This window comes from Bactrocera latifrons, unplaced genomic scaffold (genome assembly GCF_001853355.1).
Source record: "Bactrocera latifrons isolate USDA-ARS-PBARC rearing strain unplaced genomic scaffold, ASM185335v1 scaffold_178, whole genome shotgun sequence".
Classification (NCBI taxonomy): Eukaryota; Metazoa; Arthropoda; class Insecta; order Diptera; family Tephritidae; genus Bactrocera; species Bactrocera latifrons.
Window position 1 is genome coordinate 248,189 of NW_017535274.1, and position 22,239 is coordinate 270,427.

The 22,239-nt window shown below is 35.3% G+C and overlaps 1 protein-coding gene across 1 annotated transcript in view; it reads left to right on the forward strand.

The window, feature by feature from the left end:
* The window catches only part of LOC108967119 (protein still life, isoforms C/SIF type 2), a gene marked incomplete at its 3' end in the record, with an annotated part of 282,692 nt that overhangs the window by 80,343 nt on the left and 180,110 nt on the right, over positions 1 to 22,239 (forward strand). Inside the window, 1 exon segment of the mRNA XM_018930366.1 lies at positions 1,955 to 2,086. Within this exon segment, the coding sequence (XP_018785911.1) occupies positions 1,955 to 2,086 (132 nt within the window).

Sequence of the window (22,239 nt, forward strand, 5' to 3'; positions counted from 1 at the left end):
CGCAAAATAGTGAAGGCCTTAAAAGTWAGTCATGTTACATAGCCAAAAAATTGCAACAACAACAGCGAAGAGAAAAGCAAAATTAGAAGAAAACACTGCTCCAAAGTCTTTAGCGTGCAGCGGAAGGCACAATGGAAACGCCCCGAGCAGTGCACATGAATTTTCGACTACTTAAAAGCACGGCTCCAAGCGTCTACATGGACTATAGCGCCTGCCACACCAACACACATGCACACAAACAGCTTAAATGCAGCGAGTGGATATTCATTGCAGAATTTGTTTGTGGTGCCATTTTGAGTTGGTTTTTTTTTTCTTGTTTTTCTCTCTGTATGAAGTGCGTTCAGCAAGGACATTTTAGAGGCGCTTAATAATGCACCGATGCACCAAAGCAGCGCTGCGAGCGTGATTGTGAGCAAGGATAAGTTGATATGCGTTCAAGACTGGGGAGAGTATGTGTGAGTTTGAGTTTGGCTGCGTGTATATGAGTTTGTTTGTTTGTATATGTGTGTGTTGGTGCAAGTTTACTGTCTGCAGGCGATGGCCACACTCATAATTAATGCTTACTGCACAAGCAGTGTGAAAAGCTCGCTTTAMGCTTGCAACACAAACAGGCATACAGTGAGAATTAGAGTGCGGACGAGCATCTAATTGTGGCGTACAGCACACACACACACACACATACACATGTCATATTTGCCAGTTCCGATTATGCAGCGGGGTCCGCAAGCGTACGAGGCTGCCTGCCCGTAAGGCCGTGTTTATGATTTCTAAGGCGCTGTCATCGCTTTGGAGAGGTCATTTTTCARTTGCGTGCAAAATTAAGTGGACGACCGCCGAACATTCCACCCACCGACCAAGCAATGCCAAAACGCACACATGACACATACTAACCCACACGTGCAGGTGTGTACGTGTGTGTGCGTTATGCAAATATCCTGAAACCATGTGCGCCTGTGTTGGGCAGCGCAATGCAAGCGCATAAAATTTCACTAACAAAACCGAAAATGACCGCGAGCAATGAACTTCTATGCTACACCCTCTCCGCCTGCCCGCCATTCTTAGCCACTGCACGCTATAGAGGCGGTTTTTTGTCTTTGCTGCCGCCGGCAGCTATTCGCACAGCGCAAACAACTTTTCTATTCATTGCCTTGACATATGCGCGCTGATTTATACCGATTTGGCTGCTCAAAGTACGTATGCTGCTATATCCAAGTACGTATGCATGTGTGTTTGAGTAAATATACGAGTGCATATGTATGTGTTTTTGTTATTGCAGTTACATACCTGCGGCTCAATGCTGCATTGAGAATGTTTTAAAGTTGCAGTTGGCAGGAACAAATTCGAAAATCTACAAAATCGCTGTTTTCTAATTAGGCTGCATGGCTTGAAAATGTTGCTTAGCAACGAACATATGTATTTGCATGGAGGCGAAGTCTGAACTTTTCAGTCAAATTAGTGAGTTACAGCCATTACTCTTTGCCATGACTTTTCTCTGACCGGAGCGAGAGGCGACTCTATTGGTAGTAACCATAATGACGAAGTGAATTTTCTTGCAATTAACATTGTATTCAGTCTATAACTATGGATATACTTACGTCCGGTTCTTATTTTTCAGCATTTCATCGTTTATTTAAGAAAACCAGTTTCTCATATACAAACYTTATCGATCACCATAGAAAGTTCTTTGTCTTCCAAGTAAAAAAAAGTACGTTCGGTAAACTAAGGCTGCTTACCATAAACTTGAACCAAATACGATGACCTTCAATTCAGAATTTCTTCTTCTATTAAAGCATAAAAATTTTTGCACTCAAATATTAGTCCATATAGGAGCTCATGATCTCTAGAATRAGATTAAAGAACATAAAAATCCAAGCTTTTAAACTAGTCATGACTTTCTTTGAACTATTTTATCAGTTATTCTGCTTATAATCATATACATTATTTCCAATTTCAGGTTGAATTAGAAAACTGGGTAAACAGTATTCACAGCGCCTGCGCTGCGGCATTTGCACGACACCGTGGCAAAACAGGCACTTTGCATTTGCTACAAGAAGAGATTTTCCGCTTGGAGAAAGCCATCGAATCGGTAAGTGAATAAAATTGATTTTATGTATATCAGTCAGACTAAGTCAAAAGAGAAATTGTTTTGTACATACATACATATTAAGAGCAACATACATATTAATAACTAACTAGAGTTCCATTATTCTAGTAAACTTTTTTTAATTTTTCAATGTTTTAAATGTGACATTAATTTCTCTCAAATATATGGGATAGTATCCACGTGACAATATTTTCTGCTACCACCTTCCCTTTCGTGTGTTGTTGAGGTTCTAGTCTCTTCATTTTCTATTGAGTTGATCTCGATTCTCTTCCTTCAAATTTGACGCTGTTTTTGTAAAAAATCCTTTTCTTAAGTAATTGCAGAATATTGTCGGCAACTATACCTAAAACTTACTGAACTCGTACATGGTATCTTGTGCATAACTAATTTCCCGCCTAGGTTTAGGTATGTTCGCGTGTTCATTTCCCGTTTCGGATAGCYTTTGTTAGCAAGAGGTGAGAACCAGAGCCATTTCTTACTCAAGTTATAAATATATATCRGAAAGTTAAGCGTAATTGCAGTCACTGCCGATTTGGAATGTTTAGCTTTGAATATATATWTTTTTTTTAATCTACTGCCGAAGAGAGTCTTAGATCTGMTTTCCTTCGGAGCATCGTTTTCTACAAATTTGCATTGCATTTAAAAATTTTAAAATCATTAAACTAGTACCGCTTGAACTGAAGTGCTTTTAATGCTGCAAATTTCTGCAAAATTATGGACCGACATMCATTCCGTTATACAGCTGACGCCTTGTCATAATCATCTTGCAGTTAAATGCATGAGAAACTCAAGCTTTGTAACGATATTCAGAAACTATTGTCAGTTGGCATCTGCGCATATACATATATATAAGAGTATACATATATTATACATACATTGGGGTGAGACAAAAGCAAATCTATATAATTTATATAATTTTTTAATTGAAATCACACTGAGCTCGACTTTTTACAATATTTTATGCTCAGCAAGATTCCACCATGAAGTAATTTTTTSTAGTTTTATCCATATCTTTATACACTAAACTGGGTGTGTGTGGAAGTGAACTAGTCTCTTAGTTTTGCAGATACCAACCTAAAATTTCGCACACGTAAATTTTTTTCAAAGAAGCTGCACATTTGTYGGAATCAACCATATTGGACAGCTTTAGCATATAGCTATCATACTRTATAAATTTTCCCATCCAACTCAAGTCCTTGTATGGAACCCYTTTTCATTTTTGTTGAAATATCTTCACAAAATTTGGTACATATTATCTTTGAAAGCGACGGTATAATCTCTGAATAAATTGTTCAGATCAGACCACTATAGCGTATAGCTRCCTTACAAACTGATCAACCAAAATCAAGTTCTGGTATGAAAAACTTYTTTATTCGAGAAGGTATAGTCACGAAATTTAGTATACATTATTATCTAAGATATTTCTATAATCTCYGAAGATGCTGTTCAAATCGGATCACTACAGCATACAGCTGACATACAAACAAATCATTTAAAATCAAAATAAAGATATTTTCATACACTTTTGTGCCATAAAAAATGGACTTGTGCAGGGTATTATTGCTACGGCGCAGCCGAACCTTTTTTGTTTTTTGTTTTTTTTTTTTGTTTGCTGTTTTTTCTATATAAAAGTTCATTTTAACGCATTAATTCATTGTTTTAGTTTTTGACCCACCTTAATGCAGATCTACACACACCCAAAAGTTGGCAAATTAAAAGGAAAGAATTAAAGTGAGCGCATAAAATAACGAGAAATCGCTAGAAAAGCGACGAAACATAAAACCAGCGAATGCGCTTGCAGTAATACAGTTATCTGACAAGCTGCAACGAATGTCCGAAGCACTTGCTGACAGCGTAGCTCGTTTGCGTAATAACATGCACAGCTGTGGCAGAATTTATGAGCGTAATTTGCTGTCCACAAGCGTTCATGAACTTGGTTTAATTAGCAGTTAGACGAAAAAACAGCATAGAGCCCGCTACAACAACAATAATGCTGTATTTTAAGTTGCTCTAGCTGCCTTGTTAGCGGCAAGYACTTACAAGCTAAGCATAACATTGTTTTTTACTGTTATTGGCACWATCCAATTGGTCACACAATTGCCATACATAACGCTGCTTATGGGTATGTGTGTGTGTATAAGTGCGTAAATTTGTTGCCAGTCATCATTTACATATTGTATTTGATTACCCAATGTGATTTGTGCCAYCGACTGCCCATTTGCCTTGCTCCCGCCTGCCATACACATTTCTCCAGTTGCGCCACAAAGTATGCTACAAATTATTCCCAAGCTTGGTTGGTGCACAAAATCGTATTTTAAAATTACTACAGGGATTTCTATTTATAGTTTTGTTTTGCTGTCATACGTACCGTTCCTGTTGTTGTTGTTGTATGTGTGTKTGCGTCATGCGTTTGCCCTCAGCGGATGACCGAAAGGCAACGTAAATTTTCTACCAAGAAAACAAATCACAAATTGCAATTACAAAGCTACACACACCCACGCACACAAACACACGAGCAAGCAAATTGGCACATAAATAAAGGTGCATACATATATATAAGGTCACTCATTTATACATACTCCTCAGCCTTCGGACACTAGYTTCGCTCTCTTCAACTCTGCTTTCCACTTGAGTTACTTTTGCCGAGTTGAGTTTCATGTGCCGTCATATGGTCACATGATAGAAATACAATAGACGTGTGTTTGTATGTGTGGCTGTGTGTGCTGTTATTGTCCTTCTGTCGTCGCAACATAACTGTCAATGTAAGATTTATATGTTTGTATGTGAAAAGCCATTGGTGCCGTCGAGTGACCCAATCAGTTGAGYTGCTCACATCACTCTGCCATCCACATGAATTTTTGCCATGCAAGATTTATCGACCATAAATGCAGTATGTATGAGTGAGTGTGAAAACTTAGAAACGCAGAGAATTTGATGACTAATCGGGAAGTAGTATCCGAGTATGTCATTTTGGCACTAGTGCTATATGACTCTCTTTTCCTTTGAATGTAATATTTATAACAATTACAGATTTCGAAGATAACGCTGGTAAAAAATTGCCACATATGTATGCCATTCCTTATCAGTTCATACCTCGCTGGTTGTACTCGGTATACATATATTGTATTTGTATTTGTATAGACATGACTTAGGTCCAACAACCATATATATTTCCCGACGCTCCTCATGGTGCTGATCTGAAGTCGCATCGTAGCCAATCCCGTCTAGATTGGAAATTGCTTGGCAGGGATGTAGCTGTGTTGATAAAAATGCAAAAATATATTACTCCGAAAGACTCYGAATTATTCTTAACAAGGTGTAGTTGTATTCGTAAATATATATGCGGCTACAATTTTGCCAAAATTTAAATATATGTTACTCCGAAAGACTCCTAATTATACTTTTGCGAATAGCTTTCGATAAAAAAGAAAATATGTGTGACTTCGAAAGGCTCCGAAATATTTTTTGCAAAATKCGGTTATGGTCGTACGCATACATGTGTATATGGAGCTAGTTATTTCCAATGCAAATATGTGTTCCTCCGACAGACTCCGAATTGTATTTTTCCAAAAGTGATTGCGGTCGCAAGTATATATGCGGCTATATGTTTGCAAAAAATGAAATATGTATGTTACTCCGAAAGACTCCGATTTATTTAAAAAAAATTSGATTGTGATTGTAAACATATGTGGGGCAAGTTTGTTGTAAAATTGCAAATAAATATTACTCCGAAAGACTCCGAAAAATATTTTTCATCGTGCCACTTATGTTCAGTGTTTTAATATTTTTTAGCAAAATTGCAATTAAAAGAAAAAACTTTATTTTTTTTTTATTTTTTACTTAGATCTTTTTAATAACTGACAGCAATAGTGTTACAATTCAATCAAGCGCTAAGCTATACATATAACTAACATTGAATCTTTGAACAGCGCAGCTAACGAGTGACAAACTTCGCAAACCACTAACCCGTGTCATACTAAAGAACAACTCTTTATTAGACCAAGCAGCTCCGGACACCAAAGCTACAAACTATGCATTCAAGCTAGCTGGTCGTATGTGGCATTTATGACTTTGTGCAATATTTATGCGCAAACCAGAAAAAAMCCCATTTGTTTTCAATTTTATGCTAAGCCCATCGCCAATTCAGCTCTTTGCCATCTCAATCAGCACTCTTTGGGGACATTGTTTTATTTCCTTCATTTCTTCTTTTATTTTTTTCGTTTCATTTGCATCGCTATTAGCATTTCTTTTTCATGCGAACTTTGTAAAGTTGATTTTCGTATTTTTTTACTTTTCCGATTTTTTTTGTTTTTTTTTTTTTTTTTTTTTTTTTTTTTTTTTTTTTTTTTTTTTTGTTTGCTGTTTTTTCTATATAAAAGTTCATTTTAACGCATTAATTCATTGTTTTAGTTTTTGACCCACCCTAATGCAGATCTACACATACCCAAAAGTTGGCAAATTAAAAGGAAAGAATTAAAGTGAGCGCATAAAATAACGAGAAATCGCTAGAAAAGCGACGAAACATAAAACCAGCGAANGTCTATTTCAATTTGGTCTCGGCGCCCTACTCTGCATTCATGGCAATACCGTGTGAAAATGCCGTCGGTGGTATGAAAAATTAAAACTTCCTGTGCATATGTGAATTGATTATTTAGTTGCTGCTGCCAGAAGCCAGCACCGGTGTGGTGTCACTTTTTCAACTTTCTCTTTGTTTTACTTTTCAAATTTGCATTTCGATGCTCATACATTTGTCAACTGTTACGATGATTTTAAATTTCATTTCTCAAATAAATTTAATGAGGGTGAGTTTAAATAAAATCCAATTACTGTTCGGTTGTATCTTKCACACATTTTACCGTAAATTGAATTATCGAAGAATTTTCTGAAAGAAAACTGGGAACGAAAAGTAACTAGAAAGATAATGGAAAAAAAGCAGGTTCTATTATTAATGAGGTAAATAGATAGAGTCTAATAAAGTCTTATTAGTGAATCCATCRGGTATGAAAATATCTAACACAGTCTTTAATATCAATATGAACAYGTTGACTTTAGTACACAAAATAAGGAAGAAAGACACATACTACCTTAAAGCTACACATGAAATATAACAAAATAAATATGTGGGATTTCCTTGCCCAAAATTCAAAAGAATTTAATATAGCAATATCCAATATTTAATAAGCAAATAAATGCAAAAGAACTCCCAGCTAAAATTTATATCTTTCTTCTTTATAATTTGCCAATCACAAATATTTTAAGCGAATATTTTGCAATAATTAAAATTGCGTAAGAAATATAAATATGCATACTTCAGTTACCACAATTACGTAAAATTTGCAGAAAATTTTTAATTGAAGAAAACTTTACTTTTGCWGAGAGATTTTTTCACATTTTCAACYGCTAACAACCGACTTCAACGCATTTAGCTGCTGACAACAGGCGCACATACAAACATACGTCRCACACATTTAATATACAGCAATTCTGCGCTTGTAGCCCATATCATAACAACTGCACTCATACACACACACATACACGCATGTGTGCCATTATAGTCGTTTGTCATAGACTGTTCACTGTGATTCTCAACTCCCTGTTGGCTCACTTGCCACAGTTGCGTTTTAATATGACACTCGACCCATATTTCATTGCTAACAATACATGACGACTATAAACGCACAAATTACTTGCGGATACAAGTGTGTATAAGTGTATGATTACAGTGGCAAATGTGCTGTGCGTATTTACATAAACAGTTGTATGTAAGTGTCTTTATACATATTTACATATATGTATGTGTGTATGTGCAACTGGTTCAAAATTATATTTGTGAGTAGGTATGTTTGTGGCATAACGTAGGTACCAGCAGTTGGTGAGCTTGAGTCTAGATGCTTGCGCAGTTCTTGGTTGAATACCGAAAAAGCTTAATCTGCAGTGTTGATGTTGTCTTTCAGTTCCTCTTTTTACTTAAAATTTATCCGTATTTTATTTAAAGGTTAGCTGGCAACACCGAAATTAATTTTTCGGCATGTTTTTCTACAAAAAAAAAAAAAAACTTTTAATTCGGTCCTTATTATTTTAAGCAAAAAATTACATCTGATAATAAGTGGCAACCCCATATTAATAATTAGTAAATATAATAATTCAGGCCTTTAAACCTTTAGTATGAAGCTCTACATGTGATTCATTGTAATTAAATAAAAAATAAAATAAAAACTATAAAAAAGTATGTTGGCAACCCTGAGCAAAAATGTGTATGTTATGTAATTTTTCGTTTTTGCGAAAATTATATTTTATACATGCACATATATTATATTAGAAATTAGCTATACTTTAAGTAAACATAGCCCAAATATTAAAAATAAATGGCAACCCTCTGTGTCATAACTGAAAAAAAAACAATATTTTTAAAAACTACGAAAGTATATGTAGTATTTTTACTGTCAGCATAAATTATTACTAAATTTTCAAAATTACTTCGACATAATTCTAAAATTCTCTGAACAACGTTGTGAGAAAATGGGTATTATATAATATATCCTAAAGTATATAATTTCGTAAGTGTAAAATATTAATTCAACTATTTTAAAATAAGCAGTAACCCTATTTAAATTTTTCAAAACTAAAATATTTATTTCAATAAAAAAATTATATTTYAAAAATATGTGGCAACTCTAAACATAATTTGGTTATGTTTGCTAAAATGATAAAATTTCCAAACTTTTCAAGATAGGAATTTCACAAACAAGAATAATAATTTAAAAAAATTAAAGAAAGAATAGGTGGCAACCTTGCTCTTTAGCTTAAGCTCAATTAGGCCACAGTTAACAGCGTAGTTGTGCGTAAATTCAGTAAATTTCCTCATCCATTATATTATCAGCAGACGATAACATTTTGCATTAATTAAAACTATATGGCAACCTTATTTGTAATTAATTTTATTTTATTTCTATTACCATCCCAAATTTTCGATGCTTTTCAACAACATAACATTTTTGCAATAATTATTTTTGCACCAATATTCTTGGCAACCCTGGAAAACCAGTTACGCTTACTGCTTAAAAATGCGTATACAAACGGTTTAAACATTATTATTTTATTAGTATCATCCCCTAAGAAACCAGTTTTCATTTATTCAAAATCATAAGACAACCCTATGCGTAATAAATGCCATGCTATTTACTGAAAACTTCAGATTTTCGGCGCTTTTCAACGGTATACTGTTTCTAAGCATTTTTATCCGACTTTAAATTTTAAAATCTGGCAACCCTGTTGAAAAAGTCACGCTATTATGAAAAAATATATTCAAAACCGGCTTAAAGAAATATTATGGAGATTTAATCCTCATAATTTTTTAGAATTAAGAGCAGTCACTACTGACAAGTAACAGCTGACAATACAATTTTTTTGTTAATTAGTTTTGTGCTAATACATTTTTATAGTGTTGCTGAAAAAGCTGTGCTAACTCTTAAAAGAATATATTGACAAACTGCTCAACCATGATTGTTTTAGGCAGTAGAAAATGTTTGCACTAATTTAGAATTCAATGGCAATCCTACTCATATAAAACTTTATTTGAAGCCCACTAAAACTTGTGAACTGAAAGACTTATCAACAATATACAAGTTTTTAGTATTTTTGTATTAATAMATTTTTAAAGCATGGCAACCCTGGTGAAAAATAACGCTAATGTTTAAACAATTTGTACAAAACCAACTTAAGAAAAATTTTATAAAAATTATTTTTTTCATTTATTATAATTTTTAGAATTATGAGCAGTCAAGGTTGACAAATGACAGTTGACAATTTAATTTCATGAATTTTGAAAGGCACCTTATTTGGAAATAAAACTGAAGTTAAGACATTTCCAGATTGCCATATTTTTTTTGTTATATTTCTTCAAAATATTTTTTCATATCTGGCAAACCTCACGAAAAGAAAATATTTCATATCTGACAACCCTAACAAAAAGTAATGTGGATTCTTATAAAAAAATTTTGCACAGACGGCTCAAGAAAATTTCCTAAAAAAATATTTTTAAAACCGCAGTACTATGAACAGTTACTTTTGACTGATGACATCTCTGATATTTGACAGTTGACAATATAATCTTGTTAAGTTTAAAATAAACTAAACTTAAAATAAAAGATTTTTGGCATATAAAATTTAAGTTAAGGCATTTAATAGTGTGCAATTTTTTAAATATTTATGTACTAATAATTTTTTTTTGTGTGGCAACTCTGCCGAATAATTTGCGCTAATAGCTACAATAAAGTAAAGAAATAAAGAAATAGCTTAAAAAAATTTGCTAAAAATATATTTTTGAAATTTCATGAACTGTCACTGCTGACAAGTGACAGCTGACACTTGACATTTTAATGTTGTGAAGCACAAAAATTGTGAAAACTATTTGCTTGGAAAAATTTGCTAAATTTATTTCAAAAACTTCTTAGGATTATGACTAGTCACTGCTGACAAGTGACAGCTGACAGTTGCTTAATTTAATAAAATTTKAAAGAATTTTGAGAATAATTTTTTTTAATTTTTCTGTATCAATAATAATTCTAGTACTCAAATGAGAGACATTTAAATATGCAACTATTTACCATTACAATTCTCTATGTGCATTCCAAGAAAAGTCCACTGAAGCCATGACGCAAACATATTATAACTTAAAATTCTACGAAATGTAGACAAGCAACCCTCCCACGCACATACACATACACCAACAGCTGTCAGTTTACTTACACATATATATTTTAGTATGTTTGTGTCCATCTCYGGTGATTTGTAAGCATAAAAATAAATTCCATCAAAGCCCTTGCACACATACACACACACATAAACGAACATATGGTGGAGATTTAATCGCCTGAGCTTACAAAATAACATATTCAAACATCTGTCTGCACAGATTTATACACTTCCTGCTATTACAAAATCGGAATCACTCTATTCTCTGCCACTTAACCGCTGCTCCCACCACTCGTACATTGTTGTTGCTTCGACTTTACTTTACTTTTCTGTTGTTGTTTTTGATTACTCATCCGCCTTGTGTCAAGGCGTCCATTTCCTCATTTCATTGTGAATTGTGCGCGCCGCTGGCGTGTCCACGTCATTGGCCTCCATATCAACGACAATGCTCAMCCACACGCATACTCACTCAGATATTATGTGTGTTTGTGATAGTCAGCCCGCAGCTTGTGCGAATATCCTGCCACTGAACGAACTATCAAAATTCAATTTGTGTTCCCATTGTAAGACTCTACGCAAAGCAAAACCAAAAAAATACATGAAATCGCATGCCTAACCAGTACAACAGCCTGCTGCCAGTGCGTTGGACTTTTGTGTGGCACCGCTCAGCGTCTGTGTGTTTATGGGCACTATTACGCTCCCTACTACACATATGTAGTTGGTGAAAAGTTGTACGGCTGTTGGTCGTTCGCGTTGGCAGCGAGCGCATAACAAGTGCTTGCCAGGCCGACAGCACAGCAAGTTCAATGAATTTCGAGCGCCTACCCCACATACACACATATGTATATCATGTGTGTGCATTTATGCCCGCAACTATCGCTCGACTAATGACTGCGCGGCTTTTGTGCTTTCCACTCTAAAGCTTTAATTCCGATTTTAATTGCTTTAAACATTAAAAAGTGTGATAACAATTTTTGTAGTTATACTTTATGGTTAGCTGCTGTTTAATTTTAATCGTAAAAGAAAGCTTAGAAAATGTTATTGCCACTAAAAATGCATAATCACCTTACTATTACTCGCTTAGCACTGTCTGAACCAAGACCAAATTGGCATGACAGAACTAAGATTTTCAATGTTTATCAAAAATATACTATTTTTCAAGTACTTTTGTAGCAATAAATTTAGAAAGCGCGGYAATCCTGTCGTACGGGTTAGGGTAATACTTAAAACGTGCGCTTAAAMATAAATTTCTAAATTTCCCAAAAGTTACTTTTTACACTTTGTAAACTTACTTCAAGTCACTGTAGTAACACTTTGCTGACAGTTGACAATTTCAGGGCATAAAGTTTGAGAATTTTTATTTTTAATTCTGAAAATTTTTTTTCGAACCCACCACTTTTCATTTCTGCATAGAAATGTCATGCATAATCTGCATAAATGCAGATATATCCTTTTCAATGAAGGCGTTTTTTACGTGACTGAACCCAAACCCAGCGCACAACCCTGGGGAGGAATGGTTCACTCTAGCTCACCTTCTCACTTTTCTCACCTTAGCTCACCTTCTCACTTTTCTCACTTTAGCTCACCTTCAAACACATGTTTTTTGGCTACCCAGAGGATACTTGGTCCAAGACCGAAAGTCGTGAGTTGCTTGAGCCATATGTAAACGTATCATTTCCAGCCAAACCCTAGTGAATGGCACTCGAGAGAACTTTCCGCACTTAAATGAACTTCTACACATGACTCCATTATCCGCATAAGTACGTACACAGTATATTAAAATGCACATATGTATTATTCATCAGCGAAATGTAAAATGTTAAATAGAACTGTTTTTTAGTATTTTCTTTTTCTTAYGATATTCTGCTCAACCATCAGAAATCAGCTACAACTTCGATATATTCTCAACCGCAAATTTTAAGTTTGTTGGAATGATTTTTTTCGAACAACGCTATCATTGTTTGATTTTTTGAACTTTTTTGCAATATCGAAATATTTTTTAAAGCAGCTTTTTCTAAAAATTGCTTTTGTTTTCCAAGGCCCGCCGCACTGCATAATGTCTTATTTCACAGTGCAGRTCGCTTATTCGATTAAGCTCTTGCCAGATGATTATCTAAAAATTACTTCAAATTTTCCCCAAACAGACCTGTTTGATTTGAAGATTTCCAGCACGAAAGTTTTGTAAGGAAGAAGAAAGTCTAAGTTAGGAATATGTATTGATAYTAACATTAAGAGATACCATAGATCATATAATTTTGCGTTATAAAGGTTGATCCATCTCRAGGTTCCCTGCTTTTTTTAAGAAAAACCMCMAAAACTTCAAATTCARTGRGGAATGTTTATTCTTAAAGCWCATTCTTTGGCATTTATTTTTTGAAGATTATCTCCATCACAGGCCACAGCTGMAACTCAGATGGTCCATCAGTAAGACACGTGATGTTTTGCTCCAAGGACTGAATTGAAGCGARATTGTTCRCGKAGACTTTAGACTTTACATATCCCCATAGAAAAACGTCTAGCATGTGAAATCACATGATCTTTGCTTCCAATCGACCGGCAAACATCGYGAAATTGTTTGCTYACCGAAGTGTTCTCTCAATAARTCCATTGATTGATATGCGATGTGCGGAAGGTGACGCCGTTTTGTTGAAACTAAATGCCAATTTCAGGCATCAAGTAGACGGTTTTAATGGCGCAATAGTGGTTGCAATTTACGTTTACGTTTTCACCGTCAACATTTTTGAAGAAATATGGAGCGACGATTCCACTAGTTTCACTGCGTACTGGGCGTCATCTATTCGATAGAATATTATCCAATGATAAATGTTGGGTCTCAAGATGGGTGATGGTGTTGCGAATAGTAAGCTCTGCAGGCCGATACCATAAGTTGAGCGAAGTGCGCGAAGAAATATATTTTTAACATGACGTGAATTTTCGTAACAAAGTTGACCGATTCGTAAACCTTGTTTAGGCGTAAGTCTTTTCAAAATCAAGTGCCAAACAATACTGAACAAAAATCACTTAACAGTTCGGCACGACTAATACGTGACCTGTTAAAAAAAAAGATACCTAATTGCATCACCCTTCATGAAATACTGAAACAAGCGAAACTCTTTTTGTGTTACCGAAAGCATTTGTAAACGACATGAATATGTTTGCACTATTGACTAGCTCTTGGTCGGGAACCACACTTAAAAATCCACTCAAATTTTCGAAGATCTGAATAATTATGTTATAAATCGCATATTTTAATTACCATATCAGAGAAGTGGGTTGGTTGTAGCGCCGCATTGCGCGCGACTGCATTTGGGGCATCAGACATCAAACATATGCCCTGAGTTGTTAGCGTCTAAAGATCATGTGTGTGATTCTGGGGTCAATTGCATCAAAAAACCCTTAGATGAATGGTCTGGGACAGCTTAGGGAAATTTTGTTCCTAACATACCCTTTAGATACTATTAACTCTTAGCTGTAAATGTAGGAAATAAACGAACGCTTCGAGGTCGCCAGTATGTAACATATTTATATTTTCATTTGATGCCTAGWGTATGTATCAGCCTACGACTTCAGTCCAACTTTTGTGTTTATTTCACTCTATTTCTTTCAATCTGTTCATTTTCAACTTCGATATGAGTGTATTAAAAATAGATTTTTTCCATTTATTATCTAAACTCACTAACTCATTCTTATTCTTCGGCATTTTCTCAAAGCCTTCTAGCTATGTTYGATTTATAATAGTAAAGTTTTTACATTGCATAACTATTTTGTCAAACTTCAATGTCAAATTGCATTAATTTTTKTGAAGAAGTACTTCTCCTGATTTGCTCAAGATTAGGCCACAAACTAATTAGTGCAAAAATGCATTTCTTTGCCACAATTGGCGTTGGAGAATGCAAACTGATGCAATCATACTTCAAGCACGTATTATTAGTTACCAAAGCAATCGAAATGTAAAAACTTAATTAAAAGCAAAAAAACAAAAAAAATCAACGAAAAAATGGAAACCAAAAAGAATCAAAGAAACTATTACAACTAATAAAATAATAAAACGCAGACACGAAGAATGGCGAAAATTTAAATAGAACTCTGTCAAAGCATTACAATGAGTGTTACGTGGAACTATTTCGGTAGTCGCTCCCCTCTGCCTTCTACCAATATACCTGTAAGTGTTCTTGGAAAAAGTTAGACGCTGTAAACTTCATTTGCGTTCGCTGGAAATCGTTTGAATTCGGCGGCGCTGCTGACAGGCGCTGACGGTATGCAATTGCAGCTGCGACGCTGACTTTTCACGGACCATTTTCCTGCATTTTTTTTTTTTTTTTTAGTTCGTTTCGCTTTTTTGTTTTTGGTTGCGATTTTCTTTCGGTTTTCATTGGCCTCGCGACTTCCTCTCGAGTGGTAATTAAAATTTTCGTTCCTGCCACAGCTTTGGCAAAAAGTTCGCCAACGTCAGAAGCAACAAAACGACAACAACAAAAGAAGCAACAAAAACAGACATAAAAAACTGCAAAAACATAAAAAAACTACAAAATTAAAAAAAAAACTGTACACTGAAAACACAAACAAAAATATGAAAGCGTAGCGACGAAAGCTTGCGCCGACTACAACAACAACAGCATGAAATGTGGAAAGTCAGTGGCTAATTAAAGCATTTTATGCTTATTTTACGCTTTGTGGCGACATCAACCAGTTGCAGCAACAGCAATAACAACAACACGAGCAATGAAAACAACAAAAATCTGCTGCCAGCTGTTGTTGTTGCTTTCGTTACTCCGCAATAGCGTAAACATAAAAAAAAACACGATTTTTCGCAAGTTATGAAAAGCAATGAGCAAAGCGCGGCATAGTTCATGACCACACAATTTTACGCCGCCAACAACAACAATAACTGCAGCAACAAACTATGCGCGGACGTGGTAAACTTTCGCGGCAGCAACTTTGTCGAGAAAAAACAACAAACTGCATTTTTCCAATAGTTTACCGTTATATTGCGGCTCCTGCTATTGAGCGCATCTCGCGAACTCACAACATTTATAACGGTACTACAATTGGCACAATGGTAATGAAATCTGAAAATAAACGCTCGCGCATAATTTCGGCCAAGTGAGGCTTTAATGAAATCATTGCGCAATAATATTTGGATGATGAATTTTTAATGTTGTCTGCATTGAAAATAAATTGGAGTTTTGTTGCTTTTGGATGGTTTGTTTTTATTCTTGAAGATGAGTAATTAGTGATATTCGGCTTGGAAAGGCATTAGAGTCAGATTGCTCAAATTTTCTGCATAATATAAGGTTTTATGGTAAGCTTCTTCTCTTAAAACGGTAAGAACTCATTGTGTTCGGGCAAACATTAAATTGACATTAACTCTTATGTGGACATGGTGTCTGTGATCGTAGATTCAATCTTCTGCAATGGTGCTCTATCTACATTTTTCTCTCAGATTGCGTTAGTCGTAGGATTGATCCAAAATCGATAGTTCTCACTTGAACAGATATTAATTTGTGTTACCCTAAAGTGAATAACTAGACCCTTATAGATCGGCGAGGCAGTTTGAGCATACCATAAATTTATTAAAACGGCTCATATCAGTCCCTTTGTACTTCGGTAAATTAGACCAAGGGGTGTCTACTTAAATATTTYAATCTCAGTATGGCAAAATCCAGCCAAATTAGCGGAAAACGACAAGAGGATTCCACTTCGCTGTCCTCCAGGCACCTTTTTGTCCGAAAACCCATACAGATATAATATTGACAAGCTGTAAGCTAATGATAATGAGGTTTCTACTCCTTTACTATGTAGTTAGAACACACAGTCAGCGGTGYTAGTACAGTCGTTCAGCTTCGGAGCAGTACATCAACTTTAAAGCAGCCACGTCCGCGTGAAAAACGTTGCAATGGTTTGATAGCATGAAACTGAAGTTGATGGAGAGCTCTCGACAAAGGACCCCACCATCTACTCTGCCTCTTAAGTTCGATACATCCATACCAAAGCTCATTACACTCACTTTCTTAGGTCTTTACCCGGCCCACAAGTCCTTCGCGATACTTACGCAGTGAAGGAATCGGAAAGAGAAGGTTCTGCATTTCAATAGTTATAAATAGGTTATAAAATATGCCATCGAGGCAGTGAGAATTTTCAGTTTATCTCTGCGCGAAGTCCCGCATTTAAGCAGATTCCCTAAGTCTATTAGCAACCTTTGCCGCCAAGCGCCTATCAGCTATGGCTACAGGTAGAAACTTAGTTGGACAGAATTTCGTTCTTTGTGTTGCATAGATACAAAGTGATCTTCACCAGAAATCCCTCTTCACACTTGTACAGCCTCGAAATATGGCAGTTTTGTTTTTTAGTCACTCATACAGCCAGGAGTGTACGCCACCTCTGATGACGATAATGTAGTAAAACTGTGAATGTAAGTTTGTAACGCAGAAAGTGAGTTTTCACAATGACTTTCTAATTTTCTTTCTTTATTTTGCAGCCTATCTTCCTCAGTAAATTTTATATCTTTCGGAAAGTACCTCATACCATCTTTTGACCATTTATAAATTTCAAACTTGATTCTGCATCAAAAAAAATGTGTTTCCTTTTAAAATCCTTAAAAATAACTTTTTTCCTTCAAAAAATTTTTAATTTTTTTCCTTTCAGAGATATTTTTTTTATTATTTTTTCTTTTCAAAAATATTTTTTTCATTCATAAGTCTCTCCTTTATATATAATATATATACCCTATATTCAGTTCTCCTCTCTCCCTCTCTTTTGCGCTTAAATGTAGGCAACACTTTTTTAATTATCTGTTAAACTAGTGGAATAGCTATGTATATCGTTCAGATGTACGTTTCCTTCAGCAGTCAGTTCACTGGTAGATTTTTATTTGAACCAATAAATTGTGGCCAGAATAAAAAACTACCAATATGATATTAAATATTATCGCCTTCTAGTTTCTACGTAAAAATGTTCTGCAATGCTATATGGCTCAAGTGAATGGTATATACTTTTCTATGAGAATTTTGAACGATTAAGATATATACATTTATATATAAGCATAGCTTACCACTCGGTCATATAAAAAATAAAAGTTTTTATAATAATTTATAATGTAATTACTTGCTTYCTGCCAAGATAAAATAAAAAATGTCACCCATTCCATTTTAACCAGAAGTCAAACAATTAATTTTAAGTATGAGTACTAAAATAATTGCATTCTCTTGCACGCAAGTATGGAAGAACAACTTCAAACGAAGTAGAATTTCTGACATCTGCACTTAACGCTTTACGCCTTTGTTCAACTCTTAATCTCCGCCACCACTTTGGTTGATGAATTGTTGTGCGCGAGTTGGTTACTTACTTTTGTCGCCAACAAAATTGTTTACTCAAACATGAGCGCGAAGATTGTCCACATTATACAGGGTGTAACATTTGCGTTATTRTGGTGAACTTTTTGTTAGAAGTTGCATGCATCTGTCAGTATAAAGAACCAATTTTTAGTAAATTTTTCGGAATGAGACAGTCTTTTCAATAAAATATCCAGCAGAATCTCTTAAAAAGCAACTTGCAGTGAGTAAATTTCAAATCAATGTGTGTGCCCATATCTCAATTTTCCGGATGAACTTCAAGTTTCCTGACCAAAAATTCGATTTTTKAAATTCATACAAATCGCACCATTTCGTCTTGGAAATCCTATCTTCAGTGATTTAAAATTTAAATTTTTAGATCTAATTTTTTAATACAACCCAAAAATATGCCGGAACAAAACTTATGCAACCTTATCCCAACTAATATTACATATATAATAAATAATTTTCTATTTCCAAGGCSACAGAAGAGTATTTACGCTTTCGAACCCGCTTGATAGGTGGTAGGTGGCTGCACTAAATTCAACAAAGCACCTACATGTAGGCAACGATTTTCAAAAACTTTTTAAATGCTGTGATTTTTAAAAAAAGTTGTTGCAAATTATTAGTAAAAATATTTATGTGAATAAAAAATATAGATTTTATTTAAAACATATGAAATCTTCTACTCTTACACCAACCCTTTATGCAACAAATATGCGAGCAGGTTGAAGAACACGGCAACTTTTGACACATTTAAATCTTCTGTTGCCATTCTCAACATTCTCCTCATTTCCAAAACAAGAAGCATGAATAAAATACAAAATTATTTCGTAATATTTTTTGTATCATTTCGGGTTTATGTTATTTTTCTTGGTTTAACATTTTTATATAATTTCACTTTCCTCTTTGTGTGTCAGTTGCAATTGTGAAGAACCTTTGCTTGTGCAGCAATCATTATGCTGATGAGTAGAAGGCAACAAATCAAAACATATGCGAAAAAAGTGGGAGACATATTCCATTTTTGTTTTCTTGTTTCGTTTTTAGACAGCTGCACTATATTAGTGGATACCAACTGTAATGTGAGCATACAAATTCGGTAGTCATCAGCACATGCGGAACTTTTTTTTTTTTAACAGAGTCTACAATGTGCAATTGTAAGCGCCTCTTCTGCTACTTTCCTTTTCATATAATTTCACCGACACATGCGACGCTCGCTGCACTCATCCTCGCTGTCGGCTCACTGCCAAGCTTGGCTGGCATTTTACAGTTACACATGCCGYTAAGCTAGGCAGTGTGGCAACCTGTTTAACGCTTTTGCGGCAGTTGCTCTGGTTTTTACGCTCCAATTATTTTGATGCTTTCAATTTATGTAATTCCTATTTCCAGCCTCTCTTGCCGCGCCCACTCACTCACTCACGGTACGGTAATGTATGCCTACCTGAAGCTGTTGGCATTCTTCATACTTGTATGTAAGTAAGCCAAGCGGTAAATCGCACTATCTCTGGATTATGTGTGCCATGGTGGAGAATGGAATCGTTTTCAATCCGAATGTGATTATGTGTTAGTGGGAAAATTCAGTAGAAGTTAGTGGTTATGTTAGTTTATAGTGTTGATTCAAAATCGGTGGTTCAGACTGAAACAGATATTTGTACTTTGTGTATTTCATGAACTCCTAAAAGTGAACTACCAAATCCTCAAAGACCGGCGAAGTCGTTTGAGCTTACTTGTCTACCGAGATATTTCAATCTAAATCTGGTAAAATCCGGGCAATAAGGAACAAGCGATAAGATGGTTCCACTTCGCTTTTCGAGGATCAAAAAAATACTTAGCCCCAAAGCGTATGAACCTATTCGACAGTCTTCAGTCAGTACATATCGCGGCTTTCGTTGTTAACCATATATTGTTGAACTTACTGGAGCTTGTAGGACTCGCACATTTCTAATCTAATAAAATTGGGGAATGGTATGAAAACATGCTCATCATCTTTGCAGTTTCTGGAAATTCCTGGGTTTCTAGACTGTCAAARGTATTTATGGATATTTCTCACTAGTGAAATCTAAAGTAAGTTTTGAAGGCTAGGCTCTTGGAATGAATGAAAAACTTGAATTATAAGTCGTAATTACCTCAAACCTCGTCTCTTTCATATGTAAGTTCTAGGCTTCCTTTATAACGTTTATCTGAGCTTAATTAATAGCCACAGGTGTCAAATGTGCGTCGCGAAGAAGCTAATAAACACTATTAATTTTTAGTATGGAAAACTTCTCTCAATTAGAGAAGATATCTTCACGAAATTTGGATCGGAACGATTAGATGTTCCCCTATCGACGTGCGCTGGTTCTAAGACCTTCGCGCGAGCTTAGTAAACCGTGGTCAGCAAACAGCACTTGTAAGATTACGAAAGCCTTCTGGCCCAGAACGCATATGGTCCATGGAACAACTGACCTTACTAGTACCCCCACGGTCAGGCTAAAGATTTTAGAGAAKCTAACTTGTCAAAGTTACGGGGAGGACGATGAGGTGGACATTAGACACCTTCGCTGGAACAATAGTCTCTAGCAGTCYAAGTGATATTCTTCGTAGTAGTAGTATAACATTGCCTACATTTAGGAGCATCGCTCCTATCTACCGAAGTCGTGCACCTGTTGATGCCAAACTGGACTGATGGAACCTTACCTATATTTAGGAGCATCGTTCATATCTATCAAAGTGTCGTACCTATAGATGCTAAACTTGACTAAGAAACTTATCGCTGATTGAAGCACATAATTTGAAGATATTAAAAATGGATTTTGCCAAGTGTATAAAACATTCAAAAGGCTTAACTAAACTGATAAAAATATAAGAGTTTTATATAATTTTTTCATATAAAAATGGGAAGCGAGAGTCATTTATCGGAAAAGATCAACTAAACCCTTCCAAATTATTGGTATTAAATCTTTRCTCAGATCAGCAAGTATACATACATATATTCGAGAGGAATACTCAACTTTCTTTTAAAAATTGTATAAAAGCCAAGAAAGGTAGCCACTGCTTCAGAAATATTAGTAATTACTATTTTCTTAAAAATAAATACTAAAACTCCTCAAAGATATGAAAATCTTAATTTAAATTTTGAAACTAAAACTACGTTGCAACTTTTCAAATAGAAGTTTTGGTTTGTGCTTTCATAGAGAAAACCTTAAGAAGTCCTAATTAAAAATTTTCCTGCTACTAACAACGCCAACATTGTGGCCACTCCATAGGAATATGTGCGAAATAAAAGAAGAAAACCGTTAAGTTCAAAAAGTTGCCTTACATTGCAAAACTTAGAAGCGAAACTAGAAGTGACTTATGCCAACATTCCKCATTCTTCAAAGACGAACTCCATCAAGCCTTAAGACACACAAACACACATGTGCATACAAATGTATTTGTAATAGCAATCAACAGACTGCTAGCACAGTGAACTTAGAAATATCAGTGGGGGAAAAAATGTGTCTAGAAAAATGCATTTGTGGCCATCAAATAGCATACACTCGCACATATATACACATTTAAACTTCCTACCGCTCTTTCACAACTATTTGCCAAGCCACAAAAACAACTATGCGCCGAGAGCGMAGCGAAGTGTCAACAACAGCTTCATGTCATTATGACAATCGTCAGAGCGCATAAGTAGCAGCCGAAGCAACAGGAAAAGCTGAAAAGAATGTGGCGGCRAAGCGAGGGGAAGCAGACAGTTAACAGCTCATAGTCAGCCGCTAATAGCTTCTGCAACTGCAGGCGSAAGTTCTATATTTTTATCATTACTGTGCTTGTCAGCCATAACGCGTTGTCGTCCATTAACGTCAACGTCACAGTAAGCGGCATCCTGACATTTGGTCATTGCAACACCGTTCAAGAAATACATATTGGGAGTTTAAGTGAAGTTTAMATATAATAACAGCGGTGTATGTTAAAAAATATTTATATTTGAGTAGCGTTGCTAGTCGCCTCACTAGTTCTATAATCAGTAACTTCATTCACTCGCTAATGAACACATTCACGCCAAAAAAGCTGAGTGATCTGAAAAGAGGATTCCCTTGTCTAGATTTCAGTACATTTCTGTTTTTATATTTTCGAAATTTT